Below are 27,374 nucleotides of genomic sequence, written 5' to 3' on the forward strand. Positions count from 1 at the left end.
TTCCCTTCCTCGTCCTGCAGGGCCACCGGGCTTTGCTTGATGGGACCCCCCCCTCCCCCAGGCACTGGGTGGGACAAGAACATGGTGGAGAGGGCGAGCCCATGAAGACAGGGTGGGCAGCTCCCACATCAGGGCCCTGGGCCAGAACTCTCTTCCTTGGAAAAATTACCTCTAGAATGTTGTTATTGTCAACAGGGCCATTGAGATCAGAGCGCTGCTGCTTCCTCGGCTGCTCCAAACCATTGCAAACCTGGAAACCGGGAAGTTAAAGACAAAGATGGTGTTTTCACACGTGAGAAAAAATAAAAATACAAAAATAAATAAAAATTTTAAAAAAAGAAAAATAAACCAAGACACAAAACTGGAGATACAATATGATACAATTTTGTAAAATGCATGTGTATATAGGTATGTGTGCATACAGATATAATTTAACTTTTCTGCCAATAATATGTATACTTTTATACTTCTAAAAAGTTACTTGAATCATATTTTCTAATTTCTTGTTTATTATTATTTTTAATTGTGGTAAAATACATATAACAGAAAGTTTGCCATCTTAACCATTCGTAAGTGTACAGTTCAGTGGCATTAAGTACGCTCACATTATTATGCAACGATCACCATCCATCTCCAGAGCTCTTTTCATCTTACAAAACGGAAACTCTGTCCCCATCAAACACTAACTCCCTATTCCCACCCCACCGCCAGCCCCCGGCGACCACCAGTTCCCGCTATCAATGTACTCTAAGGAGCGCGTACAAGTGGGGTCATACAAGATTTGTCTTTTTGTGACTGGTTTACTTCACTGAGCATAATGTCCTCAAGGTTCATCCCTGTTGTAGCAGGTGTCAGAATGTCTTTCCATTTTAAGGCTGAATAATATTCCACCATTTATACAGACCACTCTTTTGTTTATCCATTCATCAGTCCACGCACACCTGGGTTGCGTCCACCTTTTGGCTGTTGTGAATAATGCTGCTACAAACACCGGTGTAAAAATATCTCTCAGAGTTCCTGCTTTCAATTCTTGGGGTATATATACTTATATATATATACCCAGGAGTAGGACTGCAGGATCCTATGGTCATTTTATTTTTTATCTTTTGAGGAACCACCATACTGTTTTCCACAGCAGCTAAGCCATTTTACATTCCCAACAACAGTGTCCAAGGGTTAAAATTGTATTTCTAACAAACTTAAATTCTTAGTTCCATGCAAATTCAAAAATCTAAATTCCTTAGTTAATGCAAATTAGTCAGTCTACTACTAGAGGAAAAATGCCCCAAGGACATGTCATAAGTCTTCTCTTAAGGAAGACATCAACCCAAAATTCTTCTTACTTCAATGAACAAAATTTAAAGTTTAGGTATATTTTCTCCACTTAGTGCCCTGTACTATCCAGAAGATCTCTCCAGATCCAAGCACTGAAATCACTGTCCAAACCCCAAAGGAGGCTCTGGCGAGCCAGCATCTTAAGTCAAGTTCCAGAACTTTCTGGAAATAAATCATCAAGCAGTAACGATATGATGATGTCAATGACATTAATAAGTTTTATTTACAAATAAATAAATTTATATTATGAACCTACGTATACATTATATTTACATTATATTTATAAATAAGTAACATTATTGATCGCATCCTTTCCCATATGAGATGGACGTGCCCATTCCTGCTTTACAGGTAAGAGGACTGAGGCTCCAGGTGTGGACAGGAATGGCCAGGTACCCACAGGCTCAGGCAGCACAGCCATGTGTCGTGTCTTCCCTGCCCTAGACTGTCACTGTCATGGTCTGTGACTTCATTAGATCTCTGTGCAGGGGTTAGAGAAAAATGAAAAGACCAAGGCCCACCGTCCTAGCCCTGAAGGGAACAGGGGGGTTGTGCACCAGGCAGACCAGGGATTCTAGCTGAGCATCCTCTCCATGACTGCAGGTACCACTGGGCTTCAGAGGCTGTGGGAGTGGAGGGGAGGCTCAGACGGGAGGTGGACAAAGCTAGCTGGGTATTAAGGACCGGGCAGATTTGTGCCACATCCCGAGAGCAATCTGGGCTCGCTCAACCCACAGGAAGAAATGAGGCCTTCCCGGAGCAGAGGGGGTGCAGGGCACAGCTGGGGCCAGGAGGGTCAGATGTCTGCTTTGTCCCCTCTTCCTTGCTGGAAGCCCAAAGGACTGCCCCTACCCCAAAGCCCCGTGAGCCCCCAGACGGCGCCGGTGGGCCCTGATCTGGCCCCGCTGTTCTGGTCTGTCCCGAGGAAGGGCTCTGGGGTCCCCTGCTCCACCCATCACAGCCCTCCTTTCAGGTCTGGCCCCATCCGTCTCCTTTCAGGTCTAATCTATCCCCCACGGATCCATGCTACCCGAGCTGAGCAGACAGCGCCCCTTCCTGCAGGGCTGAGCCTGAAAGGGTCACTCCTGCCAGGGTCCCACTGGAGCCAGGCTTCTTCCCGAACTCCTAATGGGCTCCTGCCACAGCCCTACTGGCTCTGCACCTCCCGCTGTGGACAAGACACACGAGGAAAAACCTCCTGTAATGTCCAGAGGGGTCTCTCACCTCAAAGGGTGCTCCCGTCTGCCTTAAGTAAGGCTCTAATGTGGGACGTGCCCCAGACAACCCTCTGCTGTCCTGTACACCTCCCAATTTCAAGATCCACTTAGAGCACATCAGTATTTTACCTTCTTGTTTGCGAAATTTCTAACCGGGTGACCGTCCCTAGGCTGAGTTCACAAACTTCATTTCCTGAAGGCCTGCACTGCCTTACAAGGAGCCAAACATGCACCAGGAGTCTCCAAAAACCCCAAAGAAACCAACCAATCAACTGAAAAATGAAAACAGGGTCAACCACACCTAGTACACACTGAGTATTTGTGTCCCCCACCCTCCATCGCCAAAATTCATATGTTGAAACCTAACCCCCAGGGCAACGGTATTATGAGGTGGGCTGTTAGGAGGTGATTAGGATTAGATGAGCTCATGAGGGTGGGGTCCTCATGAATGGGATTCGTGCCCTTATAAAGGGGATCTCAGAGAGCTCCCTCGCCCCCCCTGCCACGTGAGGATGTAAAAGAAGATGGCTGTTTAGGGAGGTGGGTTCTCACCAGACACCAAATCTGCCAGTGCCTTGATCTTGGACTTCCAGCCTCCAGAACTAAGAAGTAAATGTCTGTTGTTTCTAAGTCCCCCAGTTTATGGTATTCTGTTTTAGCAGCCCAAAAGTACTAAGATAACACTCCTTCTACAAATGTTACAGATTGGGCTAGGACCTAATTTTTCTGGCAGAAAGAGGACCATCACATGGGGCAACAGACTGTCATCAAGGTGCTGAATACATAGTGGGAAACGGCAACACCAGGACCGCCGCTGGCCTTGTGTTGGGTGTCTCTGGCACATGGAAGAGGTATCCCTTCTGCGGGACACAGTTCGGGCTTGGCCAGGGGAACCCAGCCTGGAAGTCAGTGCCCTACACCATCTCCCAGACAACTCAGTGTGGGTCCACAGCACGTGGTGACCACAGGCAACACAAGGTCTCAGGTCCACGTACAAGGGCAGCTTCTCCCCAAAGCTTCCACAGGCTCGACCCTTCCCTCCAGGCCAACATTTTCTCTACCTCCCTCCGACCACTCATCACCATGACAACTGCATCTCACAATAAACAGCCGGGGTTGTTTCCAGAGAGGCAGGAGGACGGCTTGCACTGCTTCTCCTTGGGAGAGCCCATCTGGTGCTCAAATTTTCATCTCAGGGGCCAGGGTGGGGTGCTTGGCAGCAGGGGACACAGGATCTGAAATGAACATGGTTAGAGGCCCATATGGATCTCAGAGGGAGATGCTGTTTAAATCCTTCTGTGCCCTCCCCATGGTACAGCAGCCAGGCACACCTCAAAATAAGATGCCAACAGGGATGGGAGGGCCACATCCCTCATCAAGTACCTGTAGTGGGGCGTTCTCAGTGCCACCCACTGGAACCCCCCAACAGCCATTGCTGGGGGGGAGGGGGGAGTGAAACATGTGACCTGAAATATGCTAATGCAGTGGGGACCCCCCCCAAACCCCACTCCATGGAGCCCGGAGACCAGAGCACGATGTGATGGCACAGGCTGGTCACAAAATGCCAGGACCAGGGACGGCTGTTCAGGGCAGAGATGACTTGCTTGTAAGAAAAATACACTAATTTGAATAAACTGTTCGAATAAATATCTTGGTTCTAGTTAGGGAAACTAAAGCTAGGATTTTTTCACGTGTCAATTCTGATTGTGTCTGCTGGATTAAACTGAAAATCTGGCAATATACCCCACATGGCTTCAGATGGAATAACAGCAAACAAGCGCACGCCCGCTCACACCATCTGGAACAAAAGCTGCATGTTTCCGAGCGCTGTCCTGAATGACAAGCACGTGAGTGACATGGAGGGGAGCTCAGTGAGGGACAGACAGCAAAGCCAAGGAAGCCGCTGGACTGTCCTATCTGCCCCCAGACACAACTCCGAGTCAGAGAAACCCCAAGTGCTGCAGGAGTCTTCTCCAGGAGTCGTTTCTTGCTCTGTTCTCCAAGGCATCGGTCAGCCCGACTCATCGGACATTCCAGCTCAGGAGGGGCAGCTGGGGCAGCGACACTGAGGATGCTCCCGTGGGGCCAAGCTGAGAGCATAACCCACGGGGCCACTGACGGTCTGATCAGCGCCCTCCAGGTCTCCTCTCAAAGGCCCTCCAATCCATCCCCTGACAAATAGGTGGCTCCGAAAAATGACGATTTTGTTCTTTGTCTCCCATTCCTCTTACGATTCAGGCCACTCTGTGATATTTATCTGCAGGAGGAGGAGAGCTTGGATGAAGTCTTTATTCTTATCATAGTTATCCCTCTGGTGATGATTGCATTTTTTGTTGTTGTTGTTGCAGTACACGGGCCTCTCACTGCTGTGGCCTCTCCCGTTGTGGAGCACAGGCTCTGGACGCGCAGGCTCAGCGGCCATGGCTCACGGCCCCAGCCGCTCCGCGGCATGTGGGATCTTCCTGGACCGGGGCACGAACCCGCGTCCCCTGCATCGGCAGGCGGACTCTCAACCACTGCACCACCAGGGAAGCCCCATATTCTTCTTTTAATGATACTAACATGGTAGGAGCGCAACCATTTTACATACCCCAGTGGTCTGCATGAGCTCTGTGCAAGCCCAGCAGGATTCACAATCTGGCGTCCACCCCTCCTCTGCCCCTTCATGGGCTCAGACTGGCTCGACTTAGTTTTAGATGATTCAAATTGGCTCAGGCCAGTTAATGAGACAAGAGCCTTTTCTTTCTTCTTTTTTTTTTATTGTGGCAAATATACATACGATAAAATGTATCGTTTTAACCAATTTTAAGTGGACAATTAAGTGGCATTAAGTTCATTCACACTGATGTACAATCATCACCACCATCCGGCCACAGAACTTTTCATCATCGCCAATGGAAGCTCCGTCCCCTTTAAACACTAACCCCCATTCCCCCCACCCCTATCCTGGCAACCATCAGCCCACTTCCGTCTCTATGGATTTAATTAATGTAGGTACCTCACTTGGGTGGAATCATACAGGATTTGTCCTTTTGTGACTGGCTAATTTCACTTAGCATAGTGGCCTCGAGGTATATCCCCGTTGTAGCAGGTGTCACAATTTCCTTTTTGTTTAGGGCTGAACAATAGTGCTTTGTATGTAAAAGTCTTTTTTTGGAACTTGATCCTTATAACTGTGGTGCAGAAGAGAAATCAATCTTCCCGCAAACACTGTAAAAATTACCAGGCCATGATCTCTGAGTATGGGCCAAATGGCCCATATTTTAGGTGACTTGGAAACCTTTGGCTTAATTCATCCGATTTCATTTTTCTTGGCATTTAAAAGAGGGTTGGAGATGAAATATTAATAAGATATTAGGAAAGAAAAACCTCAGGCAGCAATTCCACTTCCTGACATCTCCCGTGATTTGCAAATCCAATGTAGCAAGAAGCACCCTGACCCGCCACTACTCTTGTGTCTGGAGCAGGTTTTGAGGACTGGTGAATGGCTAGACCATCCCTCCTTTCTTGAAATTAACATTCATATTTCTAAAAGTGACCAGCATGCTATCTTTTATATACTTGGGTCCCCGTGAATGAATAAACGAATGAATGAATGTAGAAGGGAATAGATGACAGCAAGGGAGAGCATCTATTTTCAATGACTAGAGAAGAAAGCAGCAGCAGAAGTACCCAGAGACCTGGCGTGGGTGTGGGGTGGTCTGGGTCTGAGCCGTTCCGAGGAAGACACTTGGGTGGGTGAGTCTGTGTCAGTGCATACCCCTCCACAGCCAGAGACCCAGGAGCTCTGGAAGTGAAGGTCAGGAACAGAGGTCTCCCAGCCGGCACCAAGGGCTGCTTTGAGGGGAAGTGTGAGATCCAAAGTCGAAGTGGGAAGGATGAGGGGAGGGATAGGGCTGCACCAGAGGTCAGAGTGGGCCAACGGGTCCCAGAGGCAGAATCAGAGGCCGTTTGCAAGTGTTAGGGCCAATGAAGAGGAGGACTGACCAAGGAGGGCAAACAGGCAACGCCCTGAACAACAACCTCCCTCCTACCTGACGTGGTGCCCCGAGCACTGTCCTGAGAAGTAACCCCTCGGCCAAAGTCTAGCGCAGGCTCGCTGACCTGCTGGCCTGACTGCACCCAGAGCGCGGCAGGGTGGCCAACCGTGGGGCAGACCCGGCAGTGCCTCAGCACCAAGGACAGCACACCGCCAGCTCTCAAGAGGACCATCTGCTGGCTGTTGAAACCAACCTGAGCAGCCGGGCAACGAGGTTCCGCAAGCCCAGATCCAAGCATCCTTCAGCTCCAGCAGTCTGGGCCTTGGCTTGGGCTCAGGTGGAGAGACCAGCTTCTCTTCTGCGAAGGCTGACTGTGGTCTTGGCAGGGTCTGGAGTCCACGCTAGGCCCTGGGGTGCCATCCTGTGCCTCACCCCCTTCTCAGCCTTTCTGAGCTGTGCTCAGTTTTCCTGAGCTGTCCATGGTATTATCTGATGTAGGGTTGGGAGCTATTCTTGGTTAGCCTCCTATTAAAGACACAGTGCCGTGTCTTTTTTAGTAACTGATTAGCATTGACCGCTATCTGAGCGCTTTGGGGTGCAAACCCCGTGACTGCCATCACCATGCTGTTTCATCTCCGAATCTCGTGCTCAGCAATGTGGTCTTTCTCCCTGAACAGAAGTTGTTACTATATATTCTCCCATGGAGCCCTGCACTTCCTGGGGAATGTCATGTGACTGACTGATATTGTGGGATGTATCTTGAGTCCCTGGCACATGTGGGGGACGGTGGCGGTGCTGCAGGGGCCCGAGGACGGGAGATGCAGGTGGGGCAGCGCCCTGCCTCAGTCCCCCACCCACCTCTCTCCTTCCCCGAAACCTGCCCTGGACACACACCACTGGCCAAGCAGTGCAATTCGAGTCAAAGCAACGCAATCCCAGCTCCACACGTGGTGGGCACCCTCTCCCTGCTGGCATCTCCTCAGATCCCTCCCTGCCTGCCCTTACAGACGCTCCCCACTCATCCCCTGTGCTCCCACGTGGGAGCCTCTGCCCTGGCCATCCACCAGAGATGCTCAGGGTCCTCCCACTTCCCCATCCCCCTGATGGCCCTGCTCTGTCCCTCTCTCATCAGCATCCTCAATCCAGTCCTTCACCTTCCACCTGTCCTCCTCCAGGGCTCTGGCCCCCGTGACAATCCCCAACCCCACTGCATGCTAAGGACGCCCGTGACCTCCACGTTCAGCCCGCCTGGTCAGCTGACTTCCCAAAGCTCCCCCTCAAAGTCCCGAGACCTCTCTACTTATCACCCACGCGGGAGCCCGTCCCCAGGAAGCCTGCAAGGGACTCATGGGCTGGGCAGCGGGGTCTCTGCTGATCACCCAGCCCCACCCGGATGGATGGTGAGTCTCTGCGTGTCTGTCTCCCTCTAGAATGAGCTTCTCGATGCAGGCTTAAGTCTCTTTCATCTCTGCACCCCCAGGGCCCGGCACATCGTAAGTGCAGTTCGCATGGACTGCGTGGGAGGGCTCGCAGACGCCAGCCAGCCCAGGAGGTGGGGAGTGGGAATTACGTTCAGAAACCCCGGGTAAAGGAGGGATGGCGTTTGGAATTAGAGAGAGACCGGTGGTCTGGAGCCCAGCTCATCTGCCTGGAAAGCGGGGATCTCAGTTAACTTTCAATTCAGAATCGAGTGTGAGAAAATCAGGGCACCCTTGGAGATGTGTGGCTGCCACACGGCCCCCCAGATCAGGGAATCCAGAGCAGAAAGGGGCTGAGGATGCCACCAGGAGGATGTGAGGACCGCCCCCCAAGAAATCCCTGCGGTGAGAGGGGGCACCTGAAGAGGGCCTGCAGAGAGGGGAGAGTCTGAGGGCACCCGGGGAGCTGCTCCCATCCCACCTGTCACCCCCGCCCATCAGGCCCCACCCGTCTCCACGGTGTCCCTGGCCAGTCCCATGCCTCCTCTCATCCTGCCTCACCCTGCTGGCTTCGTCCCTCCCTTGATGTCACCCCAGAAAATGGGGACATCGTCTTGCTCCCTGCCCGGCCCAGCACGGTCCAGGCTGCGTGCAGAGCCTCACCTGACTGCCTCCCCCACCTCCTGAGATCCCCACGGATGTAAGACCCGCACCCTCATCCTGACGGCAAGCGCTCCACGCCCCTCACCATCCGTTGCCAGATACTGACCCAATCAGCTCTGCTCCCACAGCCCCAGGTGGCATGTCCAGAACGTTCCCGAACCAGGAGCTGGTGCAGCGGAGGGAGGTCCAGGCTTCCTGGCTCTGCCATCTGTGCTCTTAACCACTAGCCCCAACTCTCTCGAGGGTGGAGGAGGGGGGCAGGGAAGGAACTTTCTAGATTACTGTTAGGGGAGGGGCTTCACATGATTTTCCCAAACAATAAAGACAGTGTTTTAGAAGCCCCGCTTTAACTAGATTTTAAAAGCCCTGACGCAAGCCCAGATTCCTGCCAGATGAACTGTTCCATGAAAGTAACAGCCACCTCTAGTCACAGGTCCTCAAGAGGCTTCATAAAAATTAAATCAGGGCATTGCGCTGACTCAGCAAATGGGCTCCAAGAAATCAAGTTTGGGAGCTCGGGCAGATCAAGCGAGGGGCTGAGGATGCCGAGGCCTGGATTTCGTTTTCCAGGGCGGTCCCGGGAATTAGTGACAGCAGGCGCACCGGGCGGGGACGAGGCTGGGGAGGAGCACAGGAGCCCGGGGACCCTTCCATGCACCCTCCCCCTGAGCAAAGGGACGTCCAGGACTGATGCCCGGGCAGGCAGGCAGAGGTGTGGGGATGGCTGCAGAACTGGAGCAGGGCTGCAGGAAGGCAGAGGCCAGCTGCGCTCCATGGAGGCCTCGGGGGTGTTGAGGACCTTCCGCTGTCCCGCCATGCTCCTGGACACCCCTCCCCCCCTCCACCCCCCGCAAGCCCTGTCCTCAGCACCTGCCCGAGGGCTCTTTCTCCAGCTTGGTCCGGCCTGGGGGCCAGGTCTGGGCAGACTGTTCCCACCTGGGCCCTGTTGCAAGCACCAGGGTCCCTGGCACACCTGCTTCCACCTGGGCACCAGCGACCCCAGGATGCTCTTCTCTCGGCCTCTCAGGGCCAGGGGGTCCTCTACAAAAAGCAGGTGCTCATACTTGCTTCATACGTCGCTGAAAAAGGCACATGTGAGTCCAGTGGGAGCATCACCCCCTACACAGGGCAGACCAAGGTTGCCCCTGCCCCTAATATTCCCCCTCCCTATTTGGTGTCAGCATTCCTGCCAGCATCTCCAAAGGTCCTGCATGAAGCAAGTCTTAACTGAACGCCAATCACAGCAAAGGCGCCCGCACAGGGAGCAACGCTGAACACTCGTGTGTGTGTGATGTGGCCTCGGGGCCCTGGATCACACCTCCCTCTAACTGCTGTATTAAGTTGACTAGGATGTATTGGTCTTTCTTTTTTTCTATTGTCAGAGGGCTCTTTCTAGAAAGCACTGGCTGGGCTGATAATAAACAGAAATCATGAAAACCCCAAAGAATCAAAACACGCCTTTGGTTTGCCCTCCAGACGTGCGGAGCTGTTCTACGTGGTGGTCACATAAATCTGAAGCCTCCATCTCTATGATCACTGAAGCCCTGATGTGTACCCAGCCCACAGGGGCACGGAGGGCCAGGGAAGGCTGCAACCCTAGGAATCTACAAGGCGCAGAGGATAGAGAGTCTCTGAAAGAAGTTCGGGCACAGAGCAGGTGTTTCTGGACGACCTGATCTCACAACAGCTGTCACAAGCGAGTCCTTGCCAAACACAGACGCACAGCAGGGACCACAAGAGCCTGTCACCCCAGGCACCCCAAAGACCCACGGAACCATGATCTCTGGTGCTGGACAAACATGCTCTTACCGTGCCCCCAGGAGCATGGGGGGCACCCCTCTTCACAGGAGGTGCACTGAGGACTCGCCCGGTCCTCCTAAGCTGTGACACCAGCCCGGGTGGGGTCCTCCCTCCACACTCCCGGCCTCGCTGCCAAACGGCAGAGGACCACCCTGGCAGATGCAGAAACGGCCATTCTATCTGGATATTCAATATGCATCTGGCTGGACCCAACTCATGCACTGTTTAACTGCTGTATGTAAAAAAAAAAAAAAAAAAAAAATCAATATTTCATGTCACCAAAGCTCAACAAAATTAAGAAAAATGCCCCATGAAAAATCTCTACTTGACTGATTTCATCTATGGCCTGAGCCCTCATGAAGTCAGGACGTTGCGACAGTTTTACAGGCCGGAGGTCTGGTGTCTGCCGGTCACCTTGCTGGTGCCAGGACACACTCGCCGTGAACGGTAGAGCCCGTCAGGTCTCGTGATAACGGATAACGAGTAAACAGATGACAGGGCAGAGGAAACTCACCCACACTCACCGCCTCGCTGAGCTCGGCATCACCTCTTCTAGAGCTGCCCAGGGTCACAGGTATGAGCCTTGCCCTAACAAACTGTTCAGGCCTCATGCTGTGTAACCATGGATGCGGTACTGACCCCACACAGGTCTCAAAGGCCTCGTCTGTAAAATGGGAATAACCCTAGTCCCTACCTCTTCCAGTTGCTCTAAGATGCACTGAGATCATATACATAAAGCCCTAGCACGGTGCTGGCCATCACTACCCACACCGGCGTCACCTCCACCGTCACCCAGGGATTCTCCACAAATGGCAAAACAAGAAACATTAAATCCTCAGAAGCCACGCGTCCCACAGGTGACAGAGGTGACAGCTTTCCCACCACTGTGGGTTGACGGTGACCATCCTGGGACTGAGCCATACGGGGACAGGTCTTGGGATGTCCCATGGTCTGGCCCTCTGCCCCGAGGTTGTGCATCTTCGGTTGGTGTATTCCTGTGGGGAGAGAAAAGGGCTCGAGGCTCCAGAGTGTTCGGGAGAGGCGGGCGGAGCAGGGCTGCGGAGTCCTCGTCGCTGGGAGTCTGGGATGAAGGCAGCACCCACGTGAGCACGGAGGGGATCTCTAGGAAGGGGAAGGCTTTGCAGCAGAGTTTCTCAAAGTCATCTGCCAACCCGATACGGTCAGCTCTCCTTGTTCGTGGCTGTGATGTTCAATAAAGTTGCCGTGAACCCTGAATGAGGGGATCCTGGACCACCGTTCCCAGAGAAAATACAGGGTGAGCTTCCCGAGCCTCTGGTCCCCACATTTCATCAACCGATCCATACAGGACCTTGTTCGACGTATGTTTCTATTTAAAGACACCTTATTTACCATGTATTACTCACAAAGAATTAATTATATCCAGTATATATAATAAAACAGTAGCTGAGAAGAGTTTCACATTTTCCTGACCCGGGATAACAAGACTGTCAATTTCATTGGCTAGGGTCAGAGTTAGGGTTTTCAACCTTATAACAAGATGTTTTTGAATGGGTGGTCATCTCACAAATCCACAAGTTAGCCACTTTTCCATCACTCCCTCACACACTGTAGATGTTACTCCAGCACTCCGTGGAGCAGCCCCAGGTACAGATCGGCAAACTCTTCTTCCTTTTTCTGAATGTACCATGTTGTTACTTGTGAACACTGAACTCACGGCCAACAGCTCTGTCATTCACACCTGAATGAAACACCCAACACACGTGTTTTTCTCCAAAAGGCATGTCTCAGCCTTCTTGCGCTTAGGAACACTAGACAGCACTTCAGCACTGCACTTGGGGGTCATTCTATCACCAGTAACAAGCACACAAATGCAGAAGACACGGCACTAAAAGGACCACAAAAAGGACACTTTTTCATAGTATGAGCTGAAAGAGGGCAGGGCATCTCCTTGTTCAAACTTAGCTGGGAACTGGCGTGTTGAATGACTCAATTTTTTTGCCTGTCTGTGCATGTCCGAAAAGGACTGCATAAGTGCCATGGGTATAGATTTTTAAGGTTACAGATAAACTCTAGTGAGTAGGCAAATTCACAAATACCGAATCCATGAAAAATAAGGATGAGGCACACCTTGTTTACAGAACACCTCTAAGCGGATGCTTCGGGGAAATCCTGAGAGGCAATTTGTCTCTTTGATTTGAAAACTTTTTTTTTTTTTTTTTTTTCGGTACACGGACCTCTCACTGTTGTGGCCTCTCCCATTGCGGAGCACAGGCTCCGGACGCGGAAGCTCAGCGGCCATGGCTCACGGGCCCAGCCGCTCCGCGGCATGTGGGATCTTCCCGGACCGGGGCACGAACCCGTGTCCCCTGCATCGGCAGGCGGACTCTCAACCACTGCGCCACCAGGGAAGCCCTGTTTTGTTTTTTCATTAATTTATTTTTTATTGAAGTATAGTTGATTTACCATGTTGTGTTATTTCAGGTGTACAGCAAAGTCACCTGAGTTATAGATATATTCCTTTTCAGATTCTTTCCCCATGTAGGCTACTACAAAATGAAAACTCGATGCTGGAATTCTACAATGTCACAGGGCAAAATATTTTTTGCCTCTATTTTCCAAAATGTCCTCAATAAACTTTCATTGATTTGAAAAAACTTTTTTCCTATAAAAATACTCACACGTGGGTCTCCTCTTTTCCCCACGATCACACTCTAGCTTCCCACAACGCCAAGTACACCTCCTTCAGGTTCTCCAGACCTGCGTGCCCCTGTGCAGACCTCTCAGTCTCCTCAGAGCTGCATGCGGGCAGCTCTAACTGCAAACTGGAGCCTTTTCAAAAGAAAAGAGGCTAGGGCTTCCCTGGTGGCGCTGTGGTTGAGAGTCCGCCTGCCGGTGCAGAGGACACAGGTTCGCGCCCCGGTCCGGGAATATCCCACATGCCGCAGAGCGGCTGGGCCCGTGAACCATGGCCGCTGAGCCTGCGCGTCCGGAGCCTGTGCTCTGCAACGGGAGAGGCCACAACAGTGAGAGGCCCGCGTACCGCAAAAAAAAAAAAAAAAAAAAAAAGAAAAGAGGCTAAAGAAAAACATCTGCAGCAAAAAGTAACATCTGTGGTGCACGCATAAAGTGCTGCTAGGAAATGGAAAAGCATCGAGACCCCAAAAGATAAAAGGCACCAACCATTCATAGAAGAAAAATAAAGTATCAGACAAGAGGATCATGGGGTCAGCATTCATGCATAGCCTGGGAATTTATCCTCAAGTAATAAATCCAAAGGAGGAAAACCTGCCTCCCTCATACAAAGAGGTCTGTATAGTCTCGCATATAAAAGAAAATGCCACCCGCAACCTGCACACTCCAGGGCAGGATATGTACGGACAAATCAATTAGATGGCCCATTGCCTGAACTTCAAAGGTTGGCAAAAAGGATCATGAAAATGATATGACAACACAGAGCGACATTTACAACATGTCAGATTTTAAAAGCAGGATGGCAGAATCACACGTGGGACCACGATGGCAGCTAGAGACATTGTTTATGCTCAGTGCCAGAGTCTGAGAAGGTGGGAACCACAGTCCCCTTTCTAATTCTATTGTAATATTGTTGTCCGTACAGCGACTGAGTGAAGTGCTATTCAGCACTCTTAGAAGCACCCACGACATAACTTTTCGAGCTTTGAAATGAGGGGAAGAAAGGAGGGATGCTATCTATGTACTTCTCCTCCAACAGGAGTCCTCCAAGAATTGCTTCTCAAACTGCATGTGGCATCTTGCTAAAATGCAGCCTTAACTAATAAGGACCTACTGTATAGCACAAGGAACTCTACTCAATACTCTGTAATGACCGATATGGGAAAATAATGTAAAAATCAGTGGATATATGTATATGTATAACTGAGTCACTTTGCTGTACATCAGAAACTAACACAACATTGTAAACCAACTATACTCCAATAAAAACTAATTAAAAAAACAAAACAAAATGCAGGCTTGGCACTGGCAGTCCTTGCCGCCGGTGGTGCTGGGCCGTGGACCATGCTTTACAAACCAACAGTCTAAGCACCTAGATGGCTGATGCTGTCCATTTCTCCCTCAGGTGATTTCCACCACAGCCTTCACTGTGTGCACAGTACTGGGGGTGCTGGCGTGGGACCCAGGAGCACCCTGTGCACCTGTTGGGGGCCAGGACTTTGCTGGCCACACGGCCTGGATATTCCCAGGGTAGAAGGGGGTTCCTTTTAGAAAGGCAGGCTGTGGTCTGAAGCAAGGAATTGCCAAAATTCCCAGGGAACTTCCTTCTTTACACACAGACACACATACACACACACACAGACACACACACACAGACACACACACACAGAGACACACACACACACACACACACACACACGCACGCACGCACGCACGCACATCTTGCTTTCAAGACGGTTCCTGTCACCAGCGGCTCTACTTGATCAAATTTCAAAGTGTTCTTCATCTGGATGGGCCATTCGGGTCTACAAGACATGATGACCCAGCCAGGGCAGAGCCCTCAAGAGGAGGCCAGTTTCTTCGGGGGCCCTTGTCCGCCCCGAGCTGGGAATCGCCAGCCTCTCCCCTTGATGGAATTAACTTGTGAATGAATGAGTGAATAAAGCCAGAAAAGCTAGGCAATAATAAACCAGCATAAATGAGCCTTTCCGGGGTCTTGGAAGAGAGCATTTGTTTCAAGGAAACACTCTATTTGGAGAGAAAAGGTACCTGCCCTTCCACCCAATGCCACGTCTGAAGAACAGACCTCCTCTGGGCCCCCACCTCCACCCTCATCCACCCCCAGCCCTCCAACCCAAAGGGCTGCATTTTCACTCAAACTGGCATGTGGTTTAAGTAAAGGCCAACATCAGGTCTCGTGCACTCCCCACCATATGCCCTAGAGATCATTTCTCTCGACTAGAACTTTGTCCGGGCATCACTTGTCCTGGTGAGCTCAGCACGTCATCTGCCTCGCGTGGTCCACATTGACCTGCGGCACCATCGCCGCTGCAGGGTGGTGAGTCCAGCCCTGCCAGGACTGCAGAAGGACAGCAGTACTGTTCCCTAAAGTCCAGACCTTGACCCCAGAGCCGCCGCTATTGTTGGGGGGCCCCTCCACATCTGCTAGCGCACAGCAGTTTCTTTACACCCCAGAGCCCCCAGCACACACAGAACGGCCTCAAATGACAGGAACACCCCGAAAGTGAAGTCAATTTATGCTTAACGATCTTTAAAAAAAAAAAGCATCAAAGGGAAGTTCCAGAAACCTACAGTGAGTCGATAGGACTTGTTGCCCAAACACGAGCTCTCACTATCTATACTTCTCAAATGCATGAACTCTTCTGGGAAAAAAATAATATTAATGAAGCCTTTAAAAAATATGAAAGCAGTTCGTTCTCATTTGTCCACAGATTTAGCTAAACACAAGTTCCTTTACATGCGTCTAATATTCACATCTTTTTATATACACGTAAGTTTTTTTTGAAAGGCAGCTTGTCAAGAGTGTTCATTAGAATACACACTCACTTTGCTATAATTAAAAGAAAATAGTTACGCTTAAACCCACTGGCCTCATTAGCATACATCTCTTCTCCAAGACTTCGTCAAACCTTCAAATAATCATTTGCAAAACGGTTTTTTACAGCTAATCGGCCATCATGCCAAGGCCCCCAGGCTTTCAGAGAAGTGTCACCCAATAAAACCATCCCCAGTGAAATGCACTCAGGTCGCTGCCCCTCGACGCTAGGCTACCCCCAACCACCGGCCGCAGCTGCCTGCGCTCGCCAGTAGCCCCGCATCCTTGCCGAAGTCCGGCCAGCCTGAAGAAACCCCCTGGTGAGGGGCAACCGTCACAGGGACCACCCCCACGTGAGCAGATCCAGGGCAGGCACACTAAGACCCAACCTCTTCTGGGTGGGCTGGGTGTCTCCTGGGAGCCCTGGTTGCCAGTCTGCCTTCCACCAGATTTTCTTGACATTTAACTAAGGCCCCTGATGGGTGAACAGGAGCGGCTGGGCCATCCACACATAACTGAGGGGATGCAGAGCTAGGCACACGTTCTGATCTACAGGCTACAGCAGCACCTTTGCTCTCCGCGCCCCTCCATCCCCTTCCCTGGGGACAGCCAGGGTCCTACCTGCTCTTGGGGCCACTTCGGCCTCTCCTCGGGAGTCCTGGTCTTGGTCTTGAAGCTTCTCTGGGGGTCTACGGGGTGCCTGGCCTCGGGAGGCAGGTTCAGGGACTTGGGCCGGCCCTCGTGTCTGCTGGGGCCGCGGCGGGCCTCGGCAGGCGGGCAGGCCTCCGAGGGGCCCCCGGGCCCCGGCTCGGGTGCCTGCAGCAGCGCGTGCTCAGGGCTGGCCTCGCCGGCACCGGCGATGCTGCTCGTGCTCAAGCTCATCTTGATCTCAGCCACGATCTGGTCGATGTCCTCTTCCTGGTCCTCCAGGTCCCCGTCCCCGCGCCTCGGGCGGTAGGGGGATGCGCTGCCCTCGTTCCCGTTGGCCTCAGTGGGGTAGTAGTCCTGGTAGGCCTCTTCGCCGGGACAGTAGTGGACGCCCTCTTCCTGGTCCTGGGCCTCCAGCATAGAGGCCTCAACCTCTGGGGTGGGGAGGCGGCCGTCCCGGTAGCCGGGGCTGTCCTGGTCCCCGTGGCCGTGCGGTTGCGGGCCCGCCGGATCCGTCCACTCCTCCACCGCCTCCTGGCACTCGTCCGTCTCCAGGTGGTGCGCGTCGTGGGCCAGGTAGCCGTCCCCGTTGCAGTCCATGCCCTGCAGGTAGCTGTCGTCCTCGGGGCAGTAGCGGATATAGTAGGTGATGCCCTCCTCTTCCTCGGGGAGGCCCTCGTCATAGTCCTCCTCCTCGGAGGTGTTGTTCACGTAGTCGGAGCTGGAGTCCCCGTCGGGGCTGTGGTCGTGGCCGCCCTGCTCGGCGGGCACAGGGCTCTCGGGCCGCAGGGCCGCCAGCTCCAGGCCCTTGGGCACGTACTCCTCCAGGGGCAGCTCAGCATCCTCGCTCTCGGGCTCCGGGCCCAGCCTCGCCCTGTGGTCCAGCATGCTGCTCGCCGTGTTCGGACGCTTCCGGTGGGCCATGGCGGGCAGTCACGCGGCCATTGTCACCAACGGGCAGCCACTGTGGGGAGGAAGAGGGGACAGGACAGTCAGAGCCCGAGAAGCACGCCCCGCCAGCATGGTTTACACCAGAGCGATGTAACGCGAGTCTGTTCAAACGACGTGACGCCCCCACCCCAGCTGACGGGTGTGCCAGGACCGGCGCACACACCTGCCAGAGAGAGAGGAGGACACCGGGGCTGGAGGAGGAGGCCCCAACGACCCCCAGGACGCCTGCTGCTTTCCCCCCAACTCCCCGCTCATTCGAGACTTCCCTTTCTTTTTTTTCTTTTTATTTGAAGTATAGTGGATTTACAACATTGTGTTACTTTTAGGTGTACAGCACAGTGAGTCAGTTTTTTTTGTTTTTTTTTTTTGCGGTACGCGGGCCTCTCACTGCTGTGGCCTCTCCCGTTGCGGAGCACAGGCTCCGGACCACAGGCTCAGCGGCCATGGCTCACGGGCCCAGCCGCTCCGCAGCATGTGGGATCTTCCCGGACCGGGGCACGAACCCGTGTCCCCTGCATCGGCAGGCGGACTCTCAACCACTGCGCCACTAGGGAAGCCCAATTCAGTTTTATATATATATTCTTTTTCAGAGTCTTTTCCACAACAGGTTATTATAAGATATTGAATATAGTCTCCTGAACTATAGATTAGATCCTTGTTGTCTACCTATTTTATATAAAGTAGTATGTATCTTTTTTTTTTCTTTGCGGTATGCGGGCCTCTCACCGTCGTGGCCTCTCCCGTTACAGAGCGCAGGCTCAGCGGCCACGGCCTACGGGCCCAGCCACCCCGCGGCATGTGGGATCTTCCCGGACCGGGGCATGAACCCATGTCCCCTGCATCGGCAGGCGGACTCTCAACCACCGCACCACCAGGGAAGCCCTAGTGTGTATCTTTTAATCCCAAACTCCTAATTTATCCCTCCCCCACCCTTTCCCCTTTGATAATCATTAGTTTCTTTTCTATGTCTGTCTGTATGTTTTCGTTTTGTAAATAAGTTCATTTATACCATTTTTTTTAGATACCACATATAAGTGATATCATATGATATTTGTCTTTCTCTGACTTACTTCACTTGGTATGATTATCTCTAGGTCCATCCATGTTGCTGCAAATGGCATTATTTCATTCTTTCTTATGGCTGAGTAATGTTCCATTGTATATATGTACCACATCGTCTTTATCCATTTGTCTGTCGATGGGCATTTGGGTTGCTTCCGTGACCTGGCTATTGTAAATAGTGCTGCAATGAACACTGGGGTGCATGTGTCTTTTTGAATTATGGTTTTCTCTGGGTATATGCCCAGTAGTGGGATTGCTGAGTCATATGGTAATTCTACTTTTAGTTTTTTAAGGAACCTCCATACTGTTCTCCATAGTGGCTGCACCAATTTACATTCCCACCAAGAGTGAAACACGGTTCCCTTTTCTCCATACCCTTTCCAGCATTTACTGTTTGTAGACTTTTTAATGATGGCCATTCTGACTGGTGCCAGGTGGTACCTCACTGTGGTTTTGGTTTGCATTTCTCTAATAATTAGCGATGTTGAGCATCTTTTCACGTGCCTGTCGGCCGTCTCACTCATGACTTTGTGAAGATGCTCACTGATTGAGGAGCCCAAGGGACCAAGACAAATGGTCATAAGATCAGGTTATTTGCTCTCAAAAAGAAAAAGAGAAGCTTTCATTCCAAAGACATGATGAAGCCAATGAGGAGGCGCCCTACCCCTTTCAAACTGAAATCCGCTGCCCCTCGAAGCCCATCTCAAGTCCGCCCCCCTCCCCGGCACACACAAGCCTCTGCTTCCTCCTTACTCCAAACGACAGCACTGACCAGATTTGCCAGGAGCCATCCAGGCCGAGTGCCATAGAGAGACACGGGACGTGAGCCTGAGCCTCACGGCTCGATGGGGTGGGGGCCCAGGAAGGGGGACTCCAGAGGGAGGACCACCAGGAGAAGGGGGACACCCAGGACGCGACGCAAAGGACGTGGCTGCTGCTTACGGGATGTGGGTCACGGCACCACCAGCCACCGCAAAGCCCAAACTGGGAGGGTCCTGTACCCCACCGCCCAGGACCCTGCATTTTATCCCACAAACCATGCAGCGTCATTGGGCAATTTTCAGCAGGCACGTGACACAAGATTTCTCTTTCAGCCCCTTCGGGAGACACTGGGGGACAGGCGGCTAGAGGAATGGAGACCAATGGAAACACCCTTCCCGTCCTCTAGGGAAGTGAGAGGCTCACAAGTGGCCGTGTCTCCACAGCATCGCTAGACACTAAAAGATCCACATCACTTCCCCAGAGCAGCCCACACTCCTGAAAGTGGTCCCACACCAGGAAAACCGTCACTGAGATGGACCCTGCAGGGTCTGAGCGTCCTCCCGAGTCACCCCATCCCCAAACCCTGAAACTGACGGGCCCATTCCAGAGATCTGTTCCTGGTAGAGAGCAAGGTGTCCAGTGTTCCCTAAAATACAGCTGATCAGAGAGGATGCATCAGGAGTACCAAGCACTGTTGTACAGCAGATTTCCCACAAAGTACAGCCAACCGCAACAGATGTGCCACCTGCTGTCGGAATGATACAAGGCACTTGGCAAACACTCTTTTGGACACAATCTCCAGGAAAAGCCTTCCTCAAAATGGTCCCTAAAGTGTGTATGGAATGTGCTGGCTAAGGTGTGACCAGATCCCTATGCCTTGGAAACCAGGATGGTGGAGGGCCAATGGGGCTAGTGGTTACTTGCACAGGAGCACACGGGTCCCTTTTCTTTGCAGAGGGCAGGGCACCATCTCTGTAGCGTCTCTGTAGCTCCCCAGGGTCTGACACCAGGCCATGCACACTGCAGGTATTCACATCCTTGTCAAAGGATAAACCAAGGTACACAGTATCTCTTACTATCTTAACTTTGAATTCTATGTCATCTGGGGGGAACAACATCTTACGCACACCTAGATGTGTATGCCCACACCTATATACAACACCCTACTGGCCAATGTAAGACTCAAGGACTAAAGTATATGGTAACATAGAGCAGATCCTGATCCTATTAATGTTACCCAAGTAATCTATAATTTTAAAATTTATTTTATTGAAGTATAGTTGAGTTACAATGTTGTGTTAATCTTTGTTATACAGCAAAGTGATTCAGTTTTATACATATATATGTATATATATGTGTGTGTATATATATATGTATATATATATATATACACACGCATATATATACATATATATATATGCACACACACACACATGCACACATATTCTTTATCATTTTCTTTTCCATTATGGTTCATCACAGGATATCAACTATAGTTCCCTGTGCTATATTCAACAGCAGGACCTTGCTTATCCATTCTATATATAATGGTTTGCATCTGTTAATCCCAAACTCCCAATCCATCCCTCCTGGTCCACCCCCTCTCCCCCTTGGCAACCACAAGTCTGTTCTCTATGTCCGTGAGTCTGTTTTTGTTTCATAGGTAAGTTCATTTGTGTCATATTTTAGATTCCACATATGTGATATCATATGGTATTTGTCTTTCTCTTTCTGACTTACTTCACTTAGTATGATAATATCTATGTCCATCCATGTTGCTGCAAATGGCATTATTTCATTGTTTTTTAATGGCTGAGTAACATTCCATTGTATATATGTACCACACCTTCTTTATCTATTCCTCTGTCAATGGACATTTAGGTTGTTTTCATGTCTTGGCTATTGTGCACAGTGCTGCTATGAACATAGGGGTGCATGTATCTTTTCGAATTAGAGTTTTATCCAAAGTAATCTATAATTTAAGGCTGTCCCAGCCAAAATCTCAGTGGAATACTGGGGAGACCTTGACCTAGTAATTCTTATGTTCATTTAGAAGAACAAACTTGTGAAAATAGCTGGGAAAGATCTAAAAAATGAGACTGTGAGGAGAATTTGCCTTATCAAGCATTTAACTATACTCTAAAGTCATGGTAATTAAAATGGCATGGTAGTGTTGCTGGACAGACAGAAATGGTATAGATGAGAAAGTCCAGAAACAGACATATGTTCATGTAGGAATGTAGTCTCTACCATGTAGGGTGACCAGCCATCCTGGTTTTCTGGGACTGAACACAGTTTCCGAGGACACAGCACTTTCAGTGCTAAAACCAGGATGGCTGGTCACCCTAAGGCATGTGGAAAAGAATAGTCTATTTGGGGAGGGGTATTGGGATACTTGGGCTGCACACTGGAACCACCTGGGGAATTTTACGGGTACTCACGCCTGACATTCCAAGTTCATTGGTAGAGCCGTGATCCAGCATCCAGGTTTTTAATGTGTACAAAATTTGAAAACCACTGGGGCGATCGTTTGGGAGGAAACTAAGCTGCTCCCTACCTTCCGCATGTATGCTTTTCAGACGGGCTAAATATTTCAAGATAATAAAGGGTTCCAGATAGTGGCCAGATTTGCCTGCTTCAAGACGAGATGTTTGGCCACCCTCAAGGGAAATCTGCACTCCTTGCAGCTGGGGATGGGGTGCAGCTCACAGGCCCAGGCAATGTCAGAGAGAACACATTTCCTCTGGCTCCAGGTGGCATGCACGTTGTCCCTTGAAGCAAGCAGATTTGGCCGAGGACAACCCACCTCTGTCCACTCTTAAAAAATAGAGGATCCTTCCTTTTCTCGCCTCAACAAAAAAATCCAGGTGGCCAAGCCACTGCTGCCAGCTCGCTGCAAAATCATCTCCCACTCTATTTTCTACTGCCCAACAATGATGAAATTTTATACACACAACATTGAGTCTTTTCACTCAAGAAATATCTCCCCATTTATTCAAGTCTTAAATGTCAGCAGCACTGTGGGTTTCTTCATAGCTGTAGACATGTCAGAGGAAGCTGATTCTAAGACATATTAGTTTTTGTAGCCATGGGGAATGGATATTCTCTCCTATCATATATATCTGACTATTGTTGGTACATAGAAAAAAAATCCCTACTGCTTTTGTATTATAAGCCCATTTTTAAATTCCAATAGTTTTAGTTGATAATTTTATTCTTTTCCAGCATTTTGTCTGGCTGTACTGCCCTTCCACAGTTACATGACAGTGGGGCTGAGGCACCCCTGACTTATTCCCAATTGTAATGAAAATGCCTTTACTTTTTAACCAGGGCTGGTCCAGGGTAAGGCAGGCATGGCACTCACCTCGGGTGCAAAATTTAACAGGGCGCCAAAAAAACTCAGGAATCAAAACAGATACGACTTCAATGGAATACTTAAAAAAAAAATCAAAATTTAATGGAAAAAAATCCACAATGAACAAAATATCAAAATGTTAAATAAAGATCGGTATGACTGACTTTTTTCTTTTTGCCTCAGCCTCCAATAGGGCTTAGCAGGTCCCTGTGAATGATCTAGTTTTTGAAAAGTTTTCCCCATTAAATACAAGGCTGTTGTTGGCTTTTCCAGAGTTTGATGGTGCAAACAGTTCTGTCTTCCGTGGATACAAATGGAAGGACCCGGTGGCCTCCCGGAGGGCAGCCGCGTCTTTGAAGGGTCTGCAGAATTACATCAAACCTACAGGGGCACTTTTGGTGTAAGAGAAAGAGCCTCCTATTAAAGATGAAGACAGAAAGTCCTTGTTTAAATTCAGACCTCCACTTACTGTCAGGCCTTTGGCAAGATATTTAATGGATGAATGGCCTTCCCCTCCTGGGAAACTGGAAATGATGGCCCTGCCTGCAGGGCTTGAAGTGGGTTAAATAAGAGAGTAACCCACACTGGCCTCACTTCCATGAACACTTTTTTTTCCTACTACATACAGGGAGTTGAGGAACATTTTAAATGACATTTGAAGGGAGAGAATGCAGTAGAAACTCTCTATGAAGTATTATTTAATGGCTACATGATATTTCCTGGCCCAATGGACATTATCTAACTCTTCCCCTATTGAACACACAAACTGTGTTTTATTTCTGTATAATAAATAATGTCTTGATGTTTCCCTAAGGATATGCTCTACACCATTTTCCTCACTCCAGGCCTTTTACCCAGGACCCTTTAAAACTTTTTTTTCAATCCAAGGTCCAGGTCCTCAGAAAAGGCCCAGGAGGGGTGTGGCCAGAAGAGCATTCACCACCCCGACAGTGGGGGGGAGGGGGGTGTCGGCAAACATATTGAGGAACTCTGCTTCTTTATGTATACTTCTTTTTAAATTTTATTGAAGTATATTTGATTTATACTGTGTTAATTTCTGGTGTACAGCAAAGTGACTCATTATACACATATATACATTCTTTTTTATATTCTTTTCCATTATGGTTTATCACAGGATATTGAATATAGTTCCCTGTGCTATACAGTAGGACCTTGTCGTTTATCCATCCTATATATAATGCTTTACCTCTGTTAATCCCAAACTCCCAATCCATCTCTCCCCCATGCCCCCTCTCTCTTGGCAACCACAAGTCTGTTCTCTATGTCTGTGAGTCTGTTTCTGTTTTGTGGATAAGTTCATTTGTGTCATATTTTAGATTCCACATATAAGTGATGTCATATGATATTTGCCTTTCTCTGTCTGATTTATTTACTTCACTTAGTACGATCATCTCTAGGTCCAACCATGCTGCTGCAAATGGCACTATTTCATTCCTTTTTATGGCTGAGTAATATTCCACTGTATATATCTACCACATCTTCTTTATCCATTCCTCTGTTGATGGACACTTAGGTTGCTTCCATGTCTTGGCTGTTGTAAACAGTGCTGCTATGAACATTGGGGTGCATGTATCTTTTCGAATTAGAGTTTTCTCTGGATATATATGCAGTATTGGGATTGCAGGATCATACGGCAACTCTACCTTTAATTTTTTGAGGACTCTCCATACTGTTTTCCATAGTGGCTGCACCAATTTACATTCCCAGGAGGTCCTCTGCTTCTGATTAATCATATTAAAGACAAATCCTTCAGAAAAGACCACCTGGAAAGCAATTCAAATGTTCAGGAGAAGCATGACTATCTGCTATGCATCCAAGGAAATGAGGCCCTGTGTCCATACTCAATTCTAGAACGGCTCATGAATCAATACAAATGCAGCCCCTGCCTCGGTGCTCACCACTCTCCTCCTGGAACATCCTCATGAGATGTGGGAAATAAAGGCTCATTGTCAACAATAAAGGGTTCCACTGTCCTTATTCTAAGCCACATTTTTCTTCTGTAAGAGGAAACAGCATTAGCCAGCTCTTAGAAGAGCTGAAAGACAGCAGACCAAGGTGAAACATAGTGATGCAGGGGCCACAACACAGGCTGCGTTAAAACGCTATCTTACAAATGAGCTATGGACTCGGCCGAACTGTCGCTGCCCCCAATCTTGTTCCCAGTTGGGTCTCCCATGTTGTAAAGATAATATTCTTTTTTTCCTTCCAAATATAACACAGTTGCTTTGACTACACACAATATGGGTTTAAACAGTCCTGGAGTACACCTGTACAATCAGCTCAAACATCCCAGACAGGAGACCTTGAATAAGCATCTTGCTGCAAGGTCACAGACAACCACGAGCTCTGAAATTAACTAATCTTCAGAATTCTACAAGAGTTAAAAAATTAGTCTTCAGAAACCAGGCTGACATCCAACACTGTCACACAAGACCATACCACCTAGCTTGGGGTCACAGAGGGGTGTGCTTCTTTTTTGCAAAATGTCAGTAAGAACGGCAAAAATGTTGAGCACACACCAAATCTCCAGGAGCCGATCCCAGTTAAGCCAATGTTATTAGCACATCTGTAAGACAATTATGCAGTGATTAAAATATTTACAGGGCTTCCCTGGTGGCGCAGTGGTTGGGAGTCCGCCTGCCGATGCAGGGGACACGGGTTCGTGCCCCGGTCCGGGAAGATCTCACATGCCGCGGAGCGGCTGGGCCCGTGAGCCGTGGCCGCTGAGCCCGCGCGTCCGGAGCCTGTGCTCCGCAGTGGGAGGGGCCACAACAGTGAGAGGCCTGCGTACCGCAAAAAGAAGAAAAAACAAATAAAATATTTACAAAGAGTGTATTGTATAAAATGTGCTGTTATAATTTATTCACAACCAAATAAACACAGAACAAACTGTGAAGAAATGCATTAAAATCCCAGCAAAGGGTTGCCTTTGAGTGATGGGACACTGTTATTCACTTCCCTCCTTTCTTCATTTCTAAGTGTGGTATTTCTACAGACAAATAATAAATAAAAAGACAAGTGCCGTGGAGTGTGAGCCCTCTGCAGCCACACCTGTCAGCGGGCTTTTCTTCAGAGGAAGGATGGGGGTCTTAGCATCCCTTGAAAGAGTCCCAGGGCATTGGGTGGGCATGATTTGTTCCATCTGGGCTTTCGATATGCCAGGATACCTGTCCCACCATGTCCTACTCTCAGAATGAGCAAAATGGAATGATCCGTCCCTTAAATACAATTTTTAAATGCTGTCAGCCCTTTACCAATAGCAAGTCTCCAGGAGCTGGTATTTTCAACATCCCACAATGTAATCTACACCTGTCACCCATGTTCATGCTGTAACGTATAGCAATTTGGCACCCAAGGAACTTCTGGGATGGCAGACATTTGCTGTTCTTATTAGTTACTCCTAATAGTAATAAGTTAATTCTCTCCCATGAGAACAGCTGGAGATAGTGGTGACTTAACCAAAGTCAGCCCCTGTTCCCAGTCGCCTTTAGGAAAAAAGCAAGGGTCCAGACAAGAAGGCAATTAAACAAAACATTACCATCACTGACCTTTTTCTCAACATGCTTGAGAAGGGGCCCAACTTTTGCACATGCCAAGGCCTTGTGCTAAGAGGGACATTGCCAAGTGCCCTTTACCAGCTCCATCCTGGTACAAGGAAACAGACAGCCTCCAGGGAAGGCAGACAAGACTCCAGGGAAAAGTGGATTTATTTCTGCTGGCTGTCCTGCTAATTTCATATTTTTCTAGTCACTTGCAAGTGCAAACATCACTGTGAAGATTTCAAATAAATCTCATTTTATTTATGGGCTGATTTGTGTCTCCCACAAATTCATACGTTGAATCCCTTAACCCCCAGGACCTCAGAATGTGATCTTGTGAGGAAGTAGGGTCATTGAAGACCTAGCAAAGATAAGATCATTAGGGTGGGCTCTAACGCAATATGACTGATGTTCTTATAAAAAGGAGAAATTTGAAGACAGACACAGGGAGAAAGAACGCATGTGACGAGGAAGGCAGAAATCTACAGGGTAGGGAAAGATGGGCAATGCCAGAAGCTGGGGAAGAGACACAGGACAGACCCTCCCTCACAACCCCCAGAAGGAACCAACCCTGCTGACACCTTATCTCAGACTTCTGGCCTCCAGAGCTGTGAAACGATGCATTCCTGTACTTTATGCCACCCAGTTTGTGGTACTTTGTTACAGCAGCCCTAGCAAACTGATACAATCCCTAAGGATTCAAAGTACACCACTCAAAGGAGTTCCCTTGTTTTTCATCTTCTGGAGAATTCTCCAGCATGTAATCAGGGTGTGTTTGCACCCTGGCTCTAACCATTGTTTAAGCTATTTAAGTTTCCTTGGCTTTCCATATAAATTCTAGAATCATCTCGTTGATATCCTTTTTTTTTTTTAACCCTGCTGGGAATTTGATTAGGAGTGCATCAAATCTATACATCAATTTGGGGAGAATTAACATCTTAACGATACTGAACCTTCCAAAGCAGAAACATGATCTATCTTTCCATTTCCTTAGGTGTTCTTTGATTTCTCTCATCAGTATTTGTAGTTTTCAGCATACAAATCTTATACATGTTTTGTTAAATATAAACATATTCCTTTTCTCTTTTTTTGGTGCATTGTAAATGTTCATGTT

General features: G+C 49.4%; 1 protein-coding gene across 7 annotated transcripts in view; it reads right to left on the reverse strand.

Moving 5' to 3' along the window:
* APBA2 (amyloid beta precursor protein binding family A member 2) overlaps window positions 1-27,374 on the reverse strand; it is a 204,146-nt gene that overhangs the window by 45,776 nt on the left and 130,996 nt on the right. For 5 of the 7 annotated variants that reach the window (XM_049705674.1, XM_049705676.1, XM_012536190.3 and 2 more), the window contains 2 exons: window positions 16,544-17,534; window positions 170-250 (listed from right to left, as the gene is read on the reverse strand). In XM_049705674.1, the coding sequence (XP_049561631.1) occupies window positions 170-250; window positions 16,544-17,494 (1,032 nt within the window). In that variant the 5' untranslated portion in view covers window positions 17,495-17,534. Of the gene's footprint in view, window positions 1-169; window positions 251-6,785; window positions 6,990-8,719; window positions 8,837-16,543; window positions 17,535-27,374 lie in introns of those variants that run through there. The other 2 variants (XM_049705677.1, XM_033403019.2) reach the window with 2 other exon arrangements.

The sequence above is a fragment of the Orcinus orca genome, chromosome 2, assembly GCF_937001465.1.
Source record: "Orcinus orca chromosome 2, mOrcOrc1.1, whole genome shotgun sequence".
Taxonomy (NCBI): domain Eukaryota; kingdom Metazoa; phylum Chordata; class Mammalia; order Artiodactyla; family Delphinidae; genus Orcinus; species Orcinus orca.